Source organism: Populus euphratica, unplaced genomic scaffold (genome assembly GCF_000495115.2).
Source record: "Populus euphratica unplaced genomic scaffold, PopEup_1.0 scaffold20.1, whole genome shotgun sequence".
In the NCBI taxonomy this organism is placed as follows: domain Eukaryota; kingdom Viridiplantae; phylum Streptophyta; class Magnoliopsida; order Malpighiales; family Salicaceae; genus Populus; species Populus euphratica.
Genome location: NW_011499854.1, coordinates 271010 through 292146, shown reverse-complemented (window position 1 = coordinate 292146; position 21137 = coordinate 271010). Strand labels below are relative to the sequence as shown.

The 21137-nt window shown below is 30.8% G+C and overlaps 1 protein-coding gene across 3 annotated transcripts; it reads right to left on the bottom strand.

The window, feature by feature from the left end:
• Nucleotides 1-5435: 5435 nt before the first annotated feature.
• AS1 (myb-like HTH transcriptional regulator family protein) lies at nt 5436-11568 on the bottom strand. 3 transcript variants are annotated; one of them, XM_011021559.1, is made up of 3 exons: nt 8315-9014; nt 7002-7028; nt 5436-6823 (listed from the first exon to the last, which is right to left on the bottom strand). In XM_011021559.1, exon 3 carries the CDS (start codon nt 6771-6773, stop codon nt 5688-5690), a length of 1086 nt encoding a protein of 361 aa, XP_011019861.1. In that variant the 5' UTR covers nt 6774-6823; nt 7002-7028; nt 8315-9014; the 3' UTR covers nt 5436-5687. The 3 variants fall into 3 exon arrangements, with proteins under 3 accessions (XP_011019861.1, XP_011019863.1, XP_011019860.1); XM_011021561.1 differs by lacking the exons at nt 7002-7028; nt 8315-9014 and adding an exon at nt 11558-11568; XM_011021558.1 differs by lacking the exon at nt 7002-7028 and having other exon boundaries at nt 8315-9013.
• Nucleotides 11569-21137: the final 9569 nt, after the last annotated feature.

The window sequence follows — 21137 nt, the reverse complement described above, 5'->3', positions numbered from 1 at the left end:
GATTTTTATTAGATGGGCTCTCTTCTCAAGTTTGTTGCATAATTTCTTTCTTCTTGAAAACGTACATATCAATATCGTCGTTGACATGTTAATTGTACGGTTACAACAGCTACTACTGCCTAATTTGGATGTGCATGAAGCACCGGTTCGTAACAAAACATTGACCTCGTTTCCTTTCTCTGAGAGAACAAATGCTTGGATGTTCGAGCGTAGAAGGCGAACAGATGAGAGGCATGATTTGGTAATTTCTTTTATTTTCTACTGGATATGAATGAAATCTTCCTAAGTTGATAAGATGATATGAGGAGCATGTATATATATATATATATATATAAACTTTCTTGCAACTTTTCCATTGACTGAAAGTGTATCTTTTTTTATGTGTGATCTCCTCCTTATCATGAAGTAAACATCTATTATTGAAGGGATAAAAGTAAAGAGAAGGAGCCGAAGGCTTAAAATTTAACAGATGTTATGTATAACATAAGATTGTATTTGAAAATGCATCTATTAATATATTCTCATGAATGCATCATAGTTTATTTTGTTTTCAATGAGAAAATAACATGAATATTCGATGTTCTATGTAGTATTATCATCATGAGAAATCAAATGTGACATTCCGGTCAACTAGTGAGGTAGTCAACTTCATACTTTATAATGCTTATCCGGGCAAGAAGCAAGTGACTGAGAAGAGTGCATTGCAAGAAAACCCTTTGGTAAGTCTACACACACACACAGATACACACACACACATCAAGAAAGATAAGCTGGTTGTGTGATTTTTTACTCTAGGATTGCAATGTATTGTTCAGGAACAAGGATGTGGAACGAAAAGAAAAACATCATTCCATGGAAATCAAGCATCCTCGAGTTCTAGCGTTCGTAAGCAATTAAACAAGAAGCAAACGGAAGAGGACTTTGTTGGATTGAAGGGAGATTCGAATAAAAATCTTCCAAGTTCTGATAAAGAAGTTGAAGTCAAACCAGATAATTTAGACAACTCTGACAGTGAGGCTACAGAAAGTGATGAGGATGTATATCGAGGTCATCAACCTTTCCAGCATCCTCCCAGTCAGGAAATTAAGGGGTTGAAGAGTAATCAATTCTGTTCTCTATGCTAATCACTACCAAAATCATCATTCTGTGTTTATTCTATCTTTAATGTTTTCCAATGTATGTAGGAAATAAAAGAGCTTACGAACCAAAAGAGCAAGGGAAGAGTGGGCACTCCTCATCTACAAATCAAGCCCCGGTGAATTCTGGAGATGGGAAGCAGAATAAAACTGTCATTGAAAATGTTTCTAGCGAAGAAGAAGGAGATCTTGCCATACAAACTCCTGTTGAATCAGTGGTGATGGAGAAGAAGGACAATGTTACGTCAACTCCAAACCCTACTGAAACAAATACAGGAAAAAAAGGAGATGTGGAAGATATATTTGGTCATTTAGGTGACCTTGAGGATGCTTCAATAGCGGTGCAGGTCCTGGGTAACCAATATAATCTCGGAGATGATATGGATAAAGACCTCTGTTTTTATTAGAATGATTCAAATCTTATTTCCATATTTAATTTGTTGTTTGACAACGTTTATGAAACACAGTTTTTATTGCTTTCTTAATTATTGAGTACCTTTTTTATCCTATGTTTATTTTTTATTTCTTCAAAAATGATATGCTTTGTAACATTTTGAACTAATAGGCTCAATATATACAAAGATTACCTCAACTTTGTTATAGGCATTTAGTGTATATTAATTAATTACAAGTCAATTGAACATTTTAGTGTACATTTAGTAATCACGGCTTGCTTTTACAAAAATATTCTTCAATTAATAATGTATTAAAATAATAGTAGCACATTAAAAGTATTAAAAAAATTAATTTAATATTTTTTAAAATAAGAAATAATTTTAAAAAACAATGTAAACCACAGAAACAATCAAACTATTAGTAGAAATAATTTTAAAAAACAATTTAAACCACAGAAACAATCAAACTATTAGTCTCAATGGGCATTGAGTGAGGGTTATATGTCAAAGTAAAAAAAACCTCATAAAGTAACGTGAAAACACATTATTTTCAAAAGTTAAATATCTAAAATACCCCTCACTCATGGGGATGTTCAAACAAGCACAAGATATAAAATTTTGTTTTTCTTTTTATTTTCTCTCTCATATCTCAAATTATAAATAAAAAAAGATTAGTTATTAATTATGGAATAAGACATATGTTACTATAGATTAGAAAAATAAAATGATCTTAAAATGCCCTCCCAAAACACATCACTTAACTTGGCATGAGGTAATACGGTTTTTTTTATGGGATTAGCTGGTTATTATTGAACATCTCAGGCTTTTTATATTTTCATTGCATGTTAAAAATACCAAATTATCCTTAAAAGCAAAACTAATTGAACGAGTCTAGAGGTTTTTTTACAATTTCACCTTATTTTGCACAGTAAAATGAACAAAATATTCTTAAAAGCAAACCTTTTTTATCTTGTATCTAGGGGTTTTTAACTTTTTACACTGTTTTTTATATATAATTATGATTTGACTGAGGGGCAACTTGGTAATTTAACAAATATAAAATATTATTAAAAAAATGTTTTATTGAAAAGATGCATTGAAACAGAAATGAAATAGTTTTTGTTTAAATTTCTCGCAAACAATGTTACTTTTGATAAAGTTATGAATAGAGCTTTTCATGGTTTGCGAATTTAGGCTAGGATTTACAAGCTGCGCTTCGAGTTTGGACTTGAAATTTTTTTTAAAAAATAAGTTTGTAGAAAAATAAAAGATTTTTATATCCTTAAACTAGTAACAATAAAAAAAAAATTATATAAAAAAATTATATCTTTTAACATAAAACAATCGTATGATTTAGGATGAAGTCTTGTGATGTATAACAAGAAAAGATGTAGTCTTAAAATGTAAGAGAAAAATGAAAGTAAATTTTATGGTTTATATATATATATATATATATTTGATTACAATGGTTTTTTATCTTGAACGTGAAGAATAATACTGTAATTAATTGGTAGAAATTTTAGCTAGCATCATCAGTGTTTGAAATTGTTATTGCTGGGATCGTGGTGAAAGTCAACGACATTTTAGCACCAAAAAAAAAAAAATCGGCCGAGTTACATAGAAGATGACTCATACTTGCATTTTTTATCTCTAACTAAAAACTATGGTGTCTGTGTACAAGTTACAAATAATCAGTCAAAGATATTAATTATGAAAATATTGTGTGCGGCGGTGCGGTGCCAGATTCTGCCATCTAAAGACTAAAAAAATTACATGGGGGCTCGCTGAAGAAAAAGGAGAAAAAAAGTGGGGCGGCGCATTCGGTGTGTATTATATCATCAACTGTAGATGAGTTTCGGTGGAAGTCAGATGGCAAACTTCGCTTGTAATGCTGAGAAAGTCAATAAAAAACCATGGCATTTGGAGGACCTCGCCAATGGAGAATATGATCTATTCAAACTCAATGGTAGTTAGCTTGCCAAGTGAAGGGAGACCCAAAGCTTTGTCTGGGTGACTTTCTAGTCAATCCTTCCTTTGTATCGAATATAAAAGGCCTCGCTCAAAGATTTTAGACAAAGGCGCATATCAGGCCCTTAGGATGTCGAGTACACATTCCAACGACTAACCAAGCTAATAAGTCAACCTCTTTTTTTAAATGGAAGCATTTCCAGAAAGCTTCTGCTTGTTGAAGCTTTGCTTACCAAGGGCGCTACGCATTGCTGATGCCATTCTTATAAGGAAAAAATATTATTCAAATACATTTGAAGTAATTAAACTTATAGTTTGTATAATACGAGTGAGATAATCTAAGAAAAAAACAAATTTAATGTTAAAGGACAATTTAAAAAAAAAACTAATAAAAAAAGAAAAAGAAATAAAAAAATTATTCCAATAAATTCTAAGAATTCAATAAAAACCCCTGCTTCTTTTTTTAATTGTTAATGTTCGAGAAAGATGCTTTTAATTTTTTTGCTTCAAAACAACAACTGGTTATAAGTACGAGGACGCAACAGTCCATAAACACACCCAAAAACATTAAAAAAGAATAATCAAGTTCTTGGTGGAGTAGTTTGGTATATGGATAGGAGTAATGAAGGACTGGTATTGAAAGTTTGTTCATCAAGAACACAGAGGTGAGGAAAGTGTTGACCCAATAGTGTTGATTTAATCCCGAGGTAGCATGCAACGAAAAACATGAGTCAATAATATGTTTGTGTTTGCATTCTATCAAGCTATTTCCGAGGTAGCATGCAACGAAAAAGTCAATAAAATGTTTGTGTTTGCATTCTATCAAGCTATTTTTTTGTACAGTACGAGGACATGAAATGCAATGTAGGATTCCATACCATCATATGAAAAGAAGACCTTAAATTGAGTGGAAGTGAATTCACCTCCTCCATCCTCCTAAAAAAGACTTGATTTTGGCAGACAGCAAATTTTCGATTAAGTGGAAAGATCCAAGTAAAGCGTGAAAAAACATCTATAAAACCCACATAAAACTTGTAGACACCAGCTAATAATATGGGTGAGGACCATGCATCGAAGTCTACAAGTTCAAGTGGAGCATGAGTGACTTGACTGGAGTGTGAAAATGGTAATTCATTGCATTTTGCTACTTGGCAGTGATCGCAAAATGACATTTCATTGCTAGAAACAAGCACATGGTTCTCTTCTGAGTGTGTTTTGAGGGAAAGTAACTTGGTGTGGACACCATACTTGTGTTTCTTCGACTGAAAAGGAGAGACATCACAAAATCATGTCATCAGATATGGAGTTGGTGTGACTTTGATGTAGCAGTTCCTGGTTTAGTAATTCTACTTGAAAATCATCAATGGTCATGGTGACGTTCCCAAGACTTCGTTGTCCGAAGATATTTTGTGCAAGATTTTAGTCTTTGTGAGTTGTTTGTAGTCATCGCTTTAAATGAGTAGAGCATGAGGCTCTGACCGAGAGGCAAATTTCACTGCCAACAGGTACCGGACTTTCCTGGAAGTGGTCGCGCCAATTACGGTAGAGAGGACGTCTTCTGTCAATGTTGCGTCGATCCTTCTTGCTATAGATAACAAAATCTGGATTAATCTTGGGCATGGCTTCAGAGGTAAAGGCAAGGTGTTTTGGCGGGCAAGGATCATGGGCGTGCAAGATAGTCAAGAATTGTGACACCCATAGTAAATAATTGTTGTAGTTCAACTTGATTGATATGAGCCAGGTGATGTTAGCGATGAGAACATCAGGAGCGGCAAAACAAACGTCCGGTTCACTTTCCAACCATGTAAATAGAAACGCCGCAGCATCCATTCCGGCAATTTATGCAGTACAACGAAAATATTTTTATTCACAAGCAGTAGTCTAGCCATCAACGCTAATCCCTTTCACGAGCAGGCGTTGAAAATATCGAGCATCAATCAGCAAAATATAATTATGATATATATCTCTGAAAGAGAGATAGAATGCAAGGCAGGGTTGATCACGCTTATACTAACTTTAATCCACTCGGTCCAAGTCATAAGCAGTCATGAAAATATAAATAGATGCCAACAGATAAGAGTTTCTGAAGAGGATGGACATGAGATCAAACAGAGAAAATGAAAGGAAGGGAAACGACCCTGTGTTTACCAAGCTGTAGACCTGATACAGCTGGACGTAAGATATCTCCTTAACGACTATTAGGCTCAGAAAGCCTAGGTCTGCAAGACATCTGTTCGAGAAACTTAGTAAGACGCAAATGCTTTGCAGTCCACTGGTCGGATAATTTCTGTTCCTTGGTTTCTGCATCCCTTCTAAGCCCTGTTAATTGTTCCCTGTACTCTGCTTCAATCCTATCAAGAGATGCTTTTTCTTCTTCCCTAAGAGACTTGATCTTTGACTCTATCTCTTCCATTTTCTCCCTCCTTCGGCATGACTTCTCTGACTCCAGCTGCAACTCTACCCTTCTTAGCCTCCAGGCAGCCTCCTTTTTGTGTGCAGCCCAAGCGCGGTGCCCTTCTTCCAATTCCCTACAGCAATCGACCAACTCAGACATTAAGAAGCTCTCGCCACAAACAGGGACTATTCCATGAGGTGGCAAATTGCCCAAAACAAGAGGAGTGCTTTCCGGACCTCTCTCAGGCTGAAGCCATGGGATTGGAGGGGATGCCGCAACTGTTGATGGAGAGAGGCTTAGCGTTACAGAGGGGGATGGTGGCCTGACAGTGGAGGTGCTGTTAGAATTAGAAAGCCAAGGGGGGAGCATAGTTGGTGCTGGAGTAGATGGATGGGGATGGGGGTCCGTATGAAGAAAGGTCCCATTCGAAGTGGCCATTACAAATGCTGGAGAAGGGCGCTCTTTCACTAGCTTCTCAGCAAAATTCTCTAAAATCCTATCGTACTTGCCCTCGTCAATTGGCTCAACTGTCTTGTTATTTTCCTTCAGCTCTCTCTGTTGCTTCTCTTTGAACACTTCCCACCACTTGCCTAGTCTCTTAGCTGTTCGACCTGGAACTTCAGCTGCAATTTTCTTCCATTTGTTCCCGTGTTTCGCCTGAAGCCGAATGACAAGACTCTGCTCTTCTTCTGTAAGAGATCCTTTCTTTATTCCTGGTTTGAGGTAGTTCTTCCACCTTTCTAAGCAAGATTTAGCATCCCTGTTTAGGGGTGTGTTCATGCGCTGTGATACAAGGTTCCATTCCCTTGGACCATATTGTTTCACGTATGCACGTAGTAAAGCGTCCTCCTCAGCTCTCCAACGCTGCCTCTCCTTCATTTCTAGGTGTAGGCACCACTTTCCATTGCCTTAAACTCTTCATAATGTATCTGAAACATGGCAGAACATGGCATCAATCTCCTTCACCATGGTAAAACATGTAAATAATTACTCTACTATTCCACATCAAAAGAAAAGCAGGGTTTAGCCAAAGATGAATATATAACATCTAAATAAGTAGGTCCGCGCTGCAGAAATTAACATAAGGATCCCAACAAAATTATCAACCTTGGACCCGCGAACAAGGGCCATAACCTGCATCAAGCATGTACAAACGGAGCACTGAAAAACTCGCCTTCATGTGTATAATATATATATTATACACCTGAACAAGTTTAGTAGCAGGTTTATCAACGGAAGTTATCCAATAAAAGACATGTAGAATTAATAAAAAATAAAATAATCCTAAAACACAGCAACAAACAATCACGGAATAAGCAAGATGGATTTCTTATCATGTCATATGTCAGGCACAAGTAAGCAATTACAACCGATAGCAGATTGAGCAATTTACTGGGTTAATTATGATGATAGAATTTCCAGCCCAAACAGCAAATGATGTCAAGCAATAATTCACCAAGTAGCTCCACTTTCAGAAATGCTCAGCACCAATGATTCACCGTTGGTATTGGGCCATAGGCATCAGCAACGAAACAGCATGTGGTGTGGTCTAACACTTGAGAAATTCATCCAAATACACAATCTCATCAAATCCTTGTTTCCCCTACCATATCATATGTATCTCCCAAAAAGGTGTTTAGCAATGATTTGTAAACCCAAAAGAATTCAGGGAAACTTCACTTATATCTACCAGAATTCTTCAAGCAATCATAAACTTCAGCATAAATGAGGGGCAGATTATGACAAATGCATCTTTGTGGATTTATTTTCTGCACAAAATACTAATAATGGTCGTGAGCATCCCATAATTACCAACAAATAAGGTGCGAAAAGCCAAACTTGTTAACCGTATGATCCATTGTTCTTGATATCGGTAACTTTTATTTATTTATTTTTTCAAGCCACAATGGAAAATATAAAACTATACATAGAACAGCTTAAGAAACAAAAAAAAAAAAAAACCAAATTCTATCATCATCCTCCAAATCTAATGGTTGTGCTTAAAATATCAATATTTCTGAAAAATCTAAGAAAATAACTTATATATTAGCCACAAATCAGAGGCATCTGAAAAAAGATAATCGTTTAAGCTACTTCAACAATGTCATAAAATATTAACAATAGCACTCTTCATCGAAACAACACAATCTCAAAAAAAAAACACAAAACAAAACACAAGAAGCAACTATACTTTATTACCGGGCTGACAAAACAATTTTTGTGTGAAAATCTTTACCGTTGCTTGGGTTTTTTATACTACCCTCATAATAAACGAGAAAGCAGAAGCTGCAGTCATTAGATCCAGAGATATATATATATACAGAAAAAACAATCCAGCAACCAAAACTCTTATTTGGAAGGAAGAAGCAAGGGATAGCAGGAAAAGAAAAACTATATTAAAGAGGAACATGGCCACGTACATTTTTCTTCAGGTGGTTGAAACCGAACTTCTTTTTCGACGCATCTCGAATGAAATACTGTTAATTTATATAAAATGGGGATGGAGAAAGGCTAAAACAAACCCTGGAGGAGAGGGAGAAAGATGCCTGCCTAGCTAGAGAGAGAGGAACGAGCAGGAACGGAACAGAATACGAGAGAGCAAAGACAGAAATGAGAGATTAGACTTGAGACTGCAAATAAAATTAATTTTTCGAGAAAAACACTAACAAACTTAAACATGTAGAAAGAGAGAGATCTGACGACTGACACCAGGCTTAAAAAGGGGGCACGCGAATGACAAAGGGCAAAAACAAGATTTTCCTTTTTTTTTTTTTAATAATAAGGAATGTCCTAGGGTCAGCTACTCCGGTGCACCTCCTCCATCACAGCCACCACCATTATATATCTCCACAACAGCAACTGACAGCACAGTGTTTGCAGAGAAAGACAGGGCTAAGAGAGAAAGAGAGAGTGGGTAGCAGTGTCTAGAGAGTGGGAAGTGAGAGGCGCGTTCAATTAATGGGTTTTACAGAGGAAGAGATGTAGACAAAAAAAAAAAAGAGGCAACGGTGTACGCTCGATTTCAGCGCTTAAAATGCGCCACATTCCGTCATCTTGCTGCTTGCTAGTTTTGTGTGCTGATTATCACTCCTCCTCCTGTAATCATGCGCTCTCCTGTTTAAACACACATGACGTGAATCCATTTTTTTAATTAAAAAAAAAAAAACATAGCAGATACAACAAACCTGTTATTTAAGGGTATTGAAGGGCAAAATCACAGCCATGGATATCTGACTTTAACAAGTCAACTTTTCTCTCGATTTTTATAAAGGATGCATATGCCACCTGCAGTCAGAGTGTTTGAGGGCTACGGCGGTTTTATGTTATTGGGAAGCGTGACACTATCAGGCACGTTCGTGGTCCCTGATGCTCTCAACACAATTACTCTAAACATGAGCCCATGATAATAATAATAATCCTAATTAATCTATTGCTTGACTTAATACTATTAATCAAAACCTAAGTCAACGAGGAGTCCGCTTGTAGCTTGTATTGACACCACCGTTTCAGCGCACAATAGCAAAACTTCCGTAATATCAAGTTTATTATTATTATTATTATCGCTGCTGCTGACGTAGCTGGGAACGCTCGTTTCGTGTTTATTATCCTGCATGCAATGCAAAATCTCTGTGCTTCTAAGCAATTTTCCATGGCATAGTTACAATATCGATGACTTTAATTTCAGAAAAAAAAGTCATAAGCATTGTTATTCAGTACATTATGATAATTAGGAACCACAACAATTCCTAATTACAGGGAGAAAAGATTCGTTATCGAAGTCAAATTCAGCGTCGCAGGAGGAATCCTGTAAATAATGGAAGCAGTTTGTCGTCTTCCCTCTTCGATGCAATAAACTGGTATGGAAGTGACTGCAGAAAATATTTTACGAAAGCAAAGTAATTATCGAACACGCCATTATTTATTATTCCATCAAACCCCTCGCCCCGCCGATAGACGTCACGTTGGCCGTTTGATTATCATCAAATTAATGGTTACACCGAGCGTTAATGACTCCCAAGAAAATTCTGAATTCCCCTTACGGTACACAGTTCACAGAAACAATATGAGAAACTAGCCTCTGCTCTCTGCTACTCTATATTCTATAAAGATGGGCCTAGCACATTCATAGTCACCTGATTTAGTTTTCTTAGCAGCATATACCGTTTATTAAAATAATATTTATTCTTTTAATTTATTTTACGCATCAAAACAATTAAAAAAATAATTTAAAACAAAAAAAAATAACAACCAAATAAAAAAATTAAAGCAAGGGGGTGGGATGTAGGATGGCAGCTTTCAAGAAAGAGGAGCTGGTGTAAGGAGTTCGTGCCCTAGAGGAAGGGATTTGTCTCCCTTTTTGTATCAGTTGGATTTTTTTACGTATGACTGTTATTCTTGTGATATTTTACTTATTTATTAGATTTTTAAAGTGTTTAATAAATTTAAAAATTAATTATGGTGCATATAAATTAATCTAAATACTTCAAGTTATAAAAAATAAAAAAAGAAAGAAGGGCTGGTATTGCATTAGGACTTGGGAGAAGTTTTATTTGTTTAATTTTTTCAGGTTATTGCAGTGTTAAATCTTAATTCCTTGAATAGGGTAGTTAGTTATAAACTTATTTGTCGAAACGACATACTTTCTGCCAATGTTAGCATTGAAACACGACTGATTTATTAATTAGATGGCATTGAAATTCATGACAAGAGAAAACGACAAGGAAATTAAAATTAGTCCGAAGTTAATTTTGCATTAACACTCCATTAACAGTCAAAGCTTGGCAACCTCCGATTGTCTCTGCTGTCCGCATAATTAATGTTCATATATCGCAAATAAGTAATTAATATCTCACAAAATTACCAAGCAATGGTGGGAGTGGATGCGTAAAATTAGGGAACCCATGAGAACACATCTCTCTTCACGTTAATTTCTTTTTGTGTTAGAGATTTTCTTGCCACGCCGCTGTAAATGTTCTTCCTCGTTAATGATAAATTAAAGGGAAACTTGTCCACGAAGCAAATGGACATCAGCGCTGTTTTCTCTTAACCACAACCCCCTCTGCAGCACAACAATGTCTTCTGATCTTGTGCATATGAAATTGTTTGGATACACAGTGTCTCTTCCATAGATATTTTTATTTATTATTTGATATTTAGATAAAATGGATTTCCTGAGCACGTGATTGTGTGGGAATTAAACATATTTATCAGACTAATTTAGATCTACGTGGGGAAATATCTTCTCATAGGAAATACGTTAAATATACGCTATTTTAAGTAATTAAGATTCTTCAAAACCCTACTTCGACTTGGGAGGAAAGGAGGGCCCACTGAGGTGGGGGAGACTGTAGTCCGGGTTTCGCGGCACAAGGAGACGAGAGGTGAAAGAGACAGGACGATCTGGTACGCGCAGCAAATTTGTCAGTGATACGTTACGTCGGTTTTTCTCCCTTTGCTTTGTTTTTATTGTCTCTCTTTCCATCTATCTCTGGCTCTACTTGCTAGTGGGCCATTTTCTCCTCGCCCGTTTATAATCCCTGTGGTTAGTGCTTAACAGTACAAATAAACCCCAGGTTCGTTTCATGCTACTACCCCCTCTCCCTACCCTTTTTTCCCCCTCCGTCCAATCTTATATTTAACTCTCGGCTGATGTAGTTTAAAACTTTCTTCTTCATAAAACTCATATAATTTTATAAAAAACCTATAATAAATTATAAAATTTAGTGTTTAATTCATTTAAATGGTGAAATATAAAGTTGAATACAAAGTTAATTACAAAAAAAATTAAAAATTTAAACCAATTAAATCAATTCATAAATTTTATGATTCGGGTTAAAACAATCTCATATAAAATAAATAAAAATAAATTATAAAATTTTATTTTTAATAAATTTAATGTTAAATAATAAATTAAAAAAATTATTATTATTATTTTGTGGAACAATATTTTACAAGGAGAGAACAATAATTTTCCTTCCTGAGCAAGTTATTAGTTTGTTATATTAATTTAAATTAATATTTATTTATTAAAATAATATTAGTTTTTATTTTGAAAAACAGTTTTTCTGGCTTTTTCAAGTCAGATTTTATTTTTTTTTCAAATTAAAATCTAGATCAAATTTTTAAAATTCTTTTAGATTAACTCATCACATAAATTGGTTTAATAAAAATGATAGAAAGCAACAAGTTCGTTAAAAATTTATGAAATCAAGTTTCAAGTTTTACTTTCCACGTATATAAAAGAATCTTCCTACCACCTATACTATAAAGTTCTGTAGGCATTAATGCCTTGTCCTCGAAAAATAAATAGTTAATAGGCATTGATTTATTTAGCAAGTACAATTGTTACCACTTTTACATTATAAAAATATTTTTTAAACATTTAAAATATTTTAAAAAATTAATATTTTATTATTATTTTTAAACTATTTTAATATATTAATATCAATAATAAATTTTAAAAAAAATTATTTTAATATATTTTAAAATAAAAAATATTTAAAAAGCAATCACAACTATATTCTCTAACATGTTTTGAATAGCTATAAGACATAAAAAGTAAAAATATTTATTAATTTTTTTTCTTGTAGACAGTAATAAGATTTTTTTAAAAAAAATACTCATAATTATAGGATAGATTAAGAAAATTGTAAATAAAAAAATATTTTTTTATAATGTAATGAATAAATCTATTCAAGAATTCATTTTCATTTACATATTGCAAAATGAATAACATTTAATGACAGTTTCTAAATGAGACTAAGATGAAGTTTAAAATATTTATAGGTTCTAGTTAACCAAATACATGTATAAAATGCATTCAACATGTAGGAATTATCAAATATTCTGATATGTTGGGATCGAAACATTTTAAATACACCACGTCTATGTAGGAAAAATTTGCCCTTAGAAACCAACCAATCAACCAAATTCATATAATTATAATTACAAAAAAAATTCCATGTGGAGTTCATTATGTGCCAATACACAATTTACTATTCACCACACAACATAATTATTATTCTTCCCTTTAACAAAAAAATTAATGAAAAATAGAATGGGTTAATTTTTAAAAAAATGGACTATCAAACATTATAAAATTAATTAAGGAAAATTTAACTTTTTTACTTATTACATACACAATATAATAACTATCTTGCCCTCACAAACAAAACATATGATTTTACTAAAAAAGTTTTTAATATGTATAGAACTCAAACATACTTAGTTATGTTTATAATATAGTGCAAAAGATAAATGAAAAACTTAAAAAAAAGCTCTAATCATTTGCATTTTTAAAACAATCTTTAAAAACAAATATTCCCTATACAAGTATCATATTATTTCATCCTACTCTTATAAAATATTGTGCTTTTTATATTTGAAATGTTCATGCATAGAAAAAGAAAATTTCAAGTATGCATATGCTAGACATGACATTAAATTTCAAGTATAATAATCTCAATAGAATTAAATTAGTTTATTAGTTAATCAAAATTAAAAGCGTTTAGATCAAACATATTTGAGATAATTTATGAGACGAAGATGATAACTCTATCCATGATCCAAACATGATGAAGTTAGGGGAAATTCGTTCTAGTGAAATGAGGTTGGACTAGATTTCTTTTCCATTGAAAACAGCTTTATATATCACATAATATTTCAGGATAATGTATCATCTATCTTTATTTATTTGGAGCATTTTTAAGATTATTTTTTTTTACTCTTATATGCCCTTTGTATTTATATTTTATCACTTGTGTTTTTTTACCATATCTGGGACCAAAGTACCCCTCAGACCAGAACAAAAGGATATGAAAAAATAACAATAGTAATTTTCAAAGAATAATAAAATAACTTGAAATCCCTATATATAAAATTGAAAACAAAATGAAAAACCAAGAAAATTAAAAACCAATAACATATAAAAAAATGGAAGCAACCCTTATATATTATTTCACCGCCACAGACAAATTTATATTTATGAAGCATTACGGATATGATTTTATATATATATATTTCAAAGTTAGTTTTCTTTTTTCGTAGATTTTTTATTTTGTTATAGTTTTTAAATGTTTTTAAGTTTTCTTTTCATGGATCTTAAAGTTTTTTTAATTTTTTGAAAATTATTTTTTCTTTTGAAGATTGTAAGAACACATTTAAAAAAATTAACAAAATGACATATGAAAACGATTTTTTTTTAAAAAAAAAAGTATATGGAAGAATACGTCAAATATATAAAATTCGATTAAATAACCATAATTATGAAAACGATTTTTTTTTAAAAAAAAAAAGTATATGGACATCAAATATATAAAATTCGATTAAATAACCTTAAATTTTTTTTTTATCTTCCTTAGATATCAAATGCAATACTAGAATTTTTTCTTGACAACTCTCAATTTCGAGCTTATTCTTATATATATAAATGATTTAAGATTTACAGTCCTTGCCATTGAAATATTATAAGAAGCATCAAATCCTAACAATACAATATGCAAAAAAAGAAGGGAAGGTTAAGTACATGCCTCATATCTATGCTATGACGTTTGATCAATTAAGTTACTCTACTATAATTTGATGAGCTAAATTCCGAAATAAGAACTTTTAAAATATTTATAAAAAATAAAAAATATTAAAAATAAATGTAACACTTCGCATTGACCTTTTAAAATAAAATAAAGAAAAAAAACTCTTTTCCATAGCTAAACTTAAACAATAAAGATATTAAGAGATGGGATTAAAAAACAAAAAGTTTTAAAAGAATGATTAGTAAGTTTTGATTTCTTTCAAATACCACCCCTTTCATCAATTTTGATTTTTCATTTTCATTTATTATATTGATTTATTTATTTCAAATTCTCAATTATTAAAAAAAATAGAATTTATTTTCATTCTATTTCATATTTTAGAAACTAGGAGAGTAATGTTGGAAAAATTGAAAAGATGGGTTTGCGAAAGATATGAAAACCCAACCTGACCTGAAAAGTTACAAAACATTAGCAGGTTGGATGAGGCGAGTTGGACTCTTTTTCCATAGATTATGCAGTTAGGTAGGACTAAATTGCGACAAATTCAAACATGATGATATAAAACCATGATAAAAATGCACTTTTAAGTACTAATCACCTTCCTAACCTACATAAACTTGGTGGACTAATTGCCTTCCTAACAAAAAAAAATAAAACGGGCAAAGACATCTCTCCCTGGAACTCGATAAAAGAGGTTGGATTCCAATATACAGATATATAATTATAGACACAAGTTTTAGTATATGAGAACGAGAATTAAACACCTATATGTATAAATATTTAATTTTTTTAATTAATATAAATATATGTGTAAGTATATCTTCATTAATTCTATGAGTACTGAAATTAATAACCATGTAAATCTTTAGTTGTCCTGAGATTTATGAGATTCGAACCGATAATATTTTAAAAAAAATTAATTTTTTTAATATATATAAATGAGTAAAATTTTTATTTAAAATATTCTTATAAAAACAATCCTGTAATTCTTCTCTTCAATTTAATTTGTAATGATTTGATTTATTAGTGAATTTAAACCAAGATTTATGCTTTGTAAGAATACAAACTTAAGCATATATTGCATAACAGGATTTGATGATTTAATACTTTAACAAGTACATTTAATATTTCTTTAAAGTATTGTTAAAGAACTCTCATGATATGTTTAAACTTGGTGAAACAGAGCTTCATTTCTTCTGCATTTGAAATGTAAATGAAGGGGGTTTAAGAATTTTTAAGAAAATTTTCTTATTTAAAGAGCTTGTTTTGAATAAAAGTTTGTATCTGTCTCTAAAAAATTATTATTCCCCGTACTTAGTGTAAAGCTCTTTATTTATATAAATTTGTGGAAGCACTCATATTTCTTTTTAATGTAACATAATATTAGTTTATTTTTTATTTATAAAATTTTATATTTATAATAAAATATTTTAAATATCTAATTTTTCATTGACCAAGAAGTATATAAAGTTTCACTATCTTTCCATATCATTTTATCAACAAATAGCTTGCATAAAATTTAAATTTTTGAACGTATCAAAAAATTACTAGCCATATCAACTCAAATGGGATGATCAAATATACCAGTGAAGGGTTAGAAAATAATTTTAAAAAATCCTAAGCTAATGTTTATTTTTGAAATCCCAAAAGAATTATACATCCTTTATTATTTTCTACTACTAAAGTTACTACCTTACACGATAATTGTGAATATTAGCCATTAAAAAAATGTACTTTGTGTATTTAATTAGGCTATTTGATTTTTTGTGATGATACTTTCATTATTAAACCATATCATCTTAATAAGTTCAGTAGTCAGTTTGGATTTTGTCAATATTTTTCCATAATTTCAAAAAAAAAAACTAAAATTCTAACTATAGAAGATATGTTCTAACTATAGTGTTGCTTCATCAAATTTAATAACCATTTTAAATGCAAACTTTCATTGTCCTAAATGCTGAAATTTTTTGAGTGACTAAACATTACATAAACTAGTGGGCTCGAAAGTAATTCAATGTATCATTAAAAGTTTAACAAATCCTACTCTAACATCAATAAAAGAAAAAAGAAAAGAAAAGAAAGGTTAAGTCTATCATAATAAAGAAAACAAGACTTATATATATATATATAAAGAGATAAGCAAGTGATGGATGTTAATTTAGAAAAGAATGATAATGCTAAAAAAAGGTACCCATATAAATAATACAACACTTTTAGTTTCTAATACGAAAAGAATATGTTTTTAAAAAGATTTTCTCAAAAACAAAACCTATTATGGTCACCTTAAGGGGAAAAAAAGAGGAATATGTAATCTTTTTCTTCATAATTGATAAATAAAGATAAAAACTTTTTTTCCTAAATTTTTCATCAATTTTTAACATTAATATTTGTTCATAATGATATATGTATGTAGGAGGAGGAGGAAACTAGTGGTATTGAAGCAATTTTTAATACCAGAAATAGAGAGAATGAAGACAGTGATCATCATTAGAAAAAAATCTAAAATGTATTATAAAGATATTCAATCTTTATGGTTATAACTTTTTTATAGAATTCCTAGTACATTAATCATGCTAGATAATGTTGATGAATTGGTTAAACACTTTTTTTCTTCCTCAATTCATATTGTTTATCATATATTAATATTTTTTTTCTATATTGTTCTTTATAGCTTGGAAAACAAGTCATAAGGAATGAATTTAACATGTATCAAGTTTGTCACAAGTGAAGTCTAATCATTGATCTATAGTACTATCTCTACTAGTCCTCAATAATATAAGGACTAACATAGATATATTCTAAAGCTCTTGCTACCTTTGCACATTCAAAAAAAGCTAAGTATTGTGCTAATGATATAATAGGCGAGATAAAATCTGAATATATCATTAAATGTTAAGAAAGTATCATAAATAATATTATTCATATAATGATCCATTACATCCTTAACTTAGTTAATCAAGCTGAAAAGATCTTCTATTTAATCAAAGATATAAAAATTGATTACTTTCCTATCAGAAAAATAATGAATGAGGTCATTAAAGATGTTAAAAAACTCAACTACATCAAATCTTTATTATCTTTAGGATGACATAAAAAAAACAAGTTCTAAAAATTGAAAAGTTTAAAGGGTATCTTGAAATAGTTAAGGTTTTTGAAGAGGAAACCACTAAATTCCTTGCCACCCCACATGCTAAGATAATAAAAACAGAAGAATAATTGAATGAATTACAACGCAAGAAATACGATTTAGAATCATCTCTCAAGGCATATAAGGAGGAACTTTCTAAGAGAAAAGCCATAACCCCTAGTATTGATGTGAAAATCAACATGATATTGATTCTTTATGTGATAAGTAAAGTCGATTAAGCTATTCTTCAAGAATTAAAAGGGCTAATAGTGACCAAACAAAAAAAATTAAAAATGATATGATTGGAAACCATAGGATTCCATTAGTTTCTCTATATTTTAGGATTTTTTTTCTTGTTTTTTTTTTTAAAAAAATGCTTTTAGTTTTAGTAATAGTAGCTTATAACTTTACATTGATAATACACATTCAGTATAATAAAATTCTCCTTTATTTATCAATAAAGTCTAGATGTTGCTCTTGCTTGCGTCCTATTACCTATGCTTTTATATTATTATTATGTTGTCAAATTACTCCTTTTCCACCACGTGAACAATCATTTAGGTCAAAATAATTATACTTGAAATAATTTATAAGATGTCTATGTATCTTTTATGGATAAATAATCAAGTCACAATATAGTTTAAAGTTTTTTATTTATGTCATTCATAGTTTTAAATCGTATGGGCAAGGAGTTACATTAGATCTGAAGCATGCATGGTATCTTTTTAAGAATTTTTCATTGACAGGCTTAATCATCAATCCATTATCATTGATGATTTTATAAGCTCCATTAGTATAGACTTGTCAAATCATATAATACTCATCCCATTAAAAGAAAAATTTATAACTTATATGTTTTGACATGATTATTTGGTGTACCGTCAAGATAGAATTTTCTACTAAAAATAAAAATGAATATGACCGTCAAGATAGAATTTTCTACTAAAAATGAATATAGTTGCATCTTTTTATTGAAAGTCTTATAAAGTTAAATTTAATAGCATTCTAAACATTGTTGTGACTCGAGAAACTTTTCATTCAAGGCTCTAAGTTCTTCAGCACGTGGATAAATATTAGCTTCATTGAAGAGTTTTTCTTGAACTATTATCCTTAAAGATAAAATTTGATGTTCTAATGGAAAAATAATTTCAACATCATGTATCAAGAAATATGAAATAGCTTGATTCTTATTTTAAGTTTTAGTATTCTCCATATCTAATGTGAGGCTATCTATTTATATAGATTTTTAGAGGTAGTCAAGTTTTTTTTCTTAATATTACATGATATTATTTTATTAGTTAGTTTTTTATTTATAAAATCTTATATTTATAACAAAATATCTTATTCTATATGTCAATCTTTAATTGGTTAAAAAATACACAAAAATCTATTTATTTTTCATATTATTTATATTTTATTTTATTTAAAAAAGTATCATTTAAAATGCAATTAAATTTACCCCTTAATCAAAATGCGCCATGGTAAAGGATGGCATGTAATTAAGCCAAAGTAAAGGAAGATCTTCCACCTCGAGTAGAGTAATTTTTGGAGCTGTAACCATTGCCAAGTATTTATCAAATGCAAGTTATTGGAATCATAATCTGGAGGACTTCGATGGAGTAGTTCTTGAAATAGGAAGGAAAAAACTATATATATATATATATATATGTATATATATATATATATATAAAGAGCAAAAGATAGCAAGGAAGCCACATCATCATCATCAACGAAGATGTTCACTGCTCGATACACACCGAAGTCCGAGAGAGATCCCCCATCAAGCTTCAGACCAGGAAAACTCGAAGCTGAAATTTCTATCTCGAAGAATTATTTGGTGGGCCAAAAGCCGAGAAAAAGCAGAAAAGGTGATTTGACGTATCGACGTAATTGTAAAATTGAGGGAGATCCTGCCTCATCTCTTCTGTTCTGATTTCTGAAAAGCCGAATAGTTTTTGCGGTGAGATGGTGGGGCCAGCATAATTGGTTGTCGCCTAGGAATGAAGTACATCTTCCTTAAATAATATAATTCACCATTAGGATGACGAGGGTGAAATGATCAAAAACTTTCTCCGAGGATCGCCAACTGTTAGCCATCGATCTTGCAGTCGCGCTAATCTTCGCTACTCTTTCATGACACGTGCCACCCTCACAAACTCCAAAACTTGCTGCAGACAGCACAATTTGATGATGGCATTGCTGTAATATTATTAGATACTAGGCTTCTTTCCTTTTCTTCTAGCCGAAGCCTTTCTTGCTGACACCTGGTGGTGGAAGCCAAAAAACTATGACGTTTTTTAAAATTAACACAGGCGAGCAAATAGTAAATGTAACATAGTTAGAAAGAAAACACTGTTGATTGATCAGGAAACAACCCTGTAGGGCTAGTGGTTTTTTCCTTAAATCCAACATGCTTTAACTTTGTTGGGTTGTATTTAAATATGTTCATTTAGGTAATTTTTATATGAATTAATTTTAAATTTTAAATTAAAAATAAATTAATTTAAAAGATTTTAAAACTAACTTACTAACTCGAGATTTAATTAAAAATACCACATAGTTTTTTTTTAATTTTATTTTTTTGATTTTGTTATTTTAATTGAATATATTTTTATTTTTTCTCTTTAATTTCACTATTTAATATTTAATTAATTTTAAATTAATTGTTATAATTCTTTTTATTTTTTTATAAAATTATCTTAGTGTCATAAAAATATCATAGTATTTAATTGTTACTTAATTTCATTAGTATTTATTTTTATTATCATATCATTAAATAAAAATATTTTTTTAAAAATATTATTAAACTTAATGAAAACGATGAATTGGGTTGTGAGTTTGTCAAATTAAACTGTAAATTTTAAATTGATTTAATATGTTGTTGTTTTATATTAAAAAAAATACTATTTTCAAAAATTATTATTATCTATGTAAATTATTTTTAAATTTTTTAAATTGATTAAGTAATATTAAAAAAAAATTTCATACATGTTAATTTTAAATAAAAGCTAAAGAAAGAGTCTAGTCATAAGAAGTTAAATAAACTCGCTCGATGAAATTTAATATCAACACTGAATAGTTAATTACAACCTAGATTTCTTTTACAAGTTAGAAAGCTTAGTTACAACTAAATCATCATAGCTTATAAAAACTAATCAATTATTCCCTGAAGCATAGAAAATAACTAATAATCTCTTTACTAGAGTTGGCCATATTCAACTTAGGAGGTTTTCTTAAACCCAAACACGCTTTTTTTCTCCCTTTCCCATCTTATCTGCTTCTCTTTTCACTTTTTTTTTAAAAAAAATTGGAAAAACACTAAAGTTAGAAGCGAACCAAAGAATTTATGGATTAAATGTATGTTATATGAAACTATGAAGTCTAGTTTAATTAGGTTAGGTTCCAAGTTATGGGATAGTGAGAGCACAATACCTAAATTGCCTTCGTGTATCCATCCCTCTTGATCGTTCGTTCCACAAGACCCGCCCCCACATGCTACTCTTAAACGGTTGTTAACTGACCACGTAGTACTATTAAAATTTGCCACGTTGTAGTATCGATATCCCCAAAATTTTCCCATCGAGT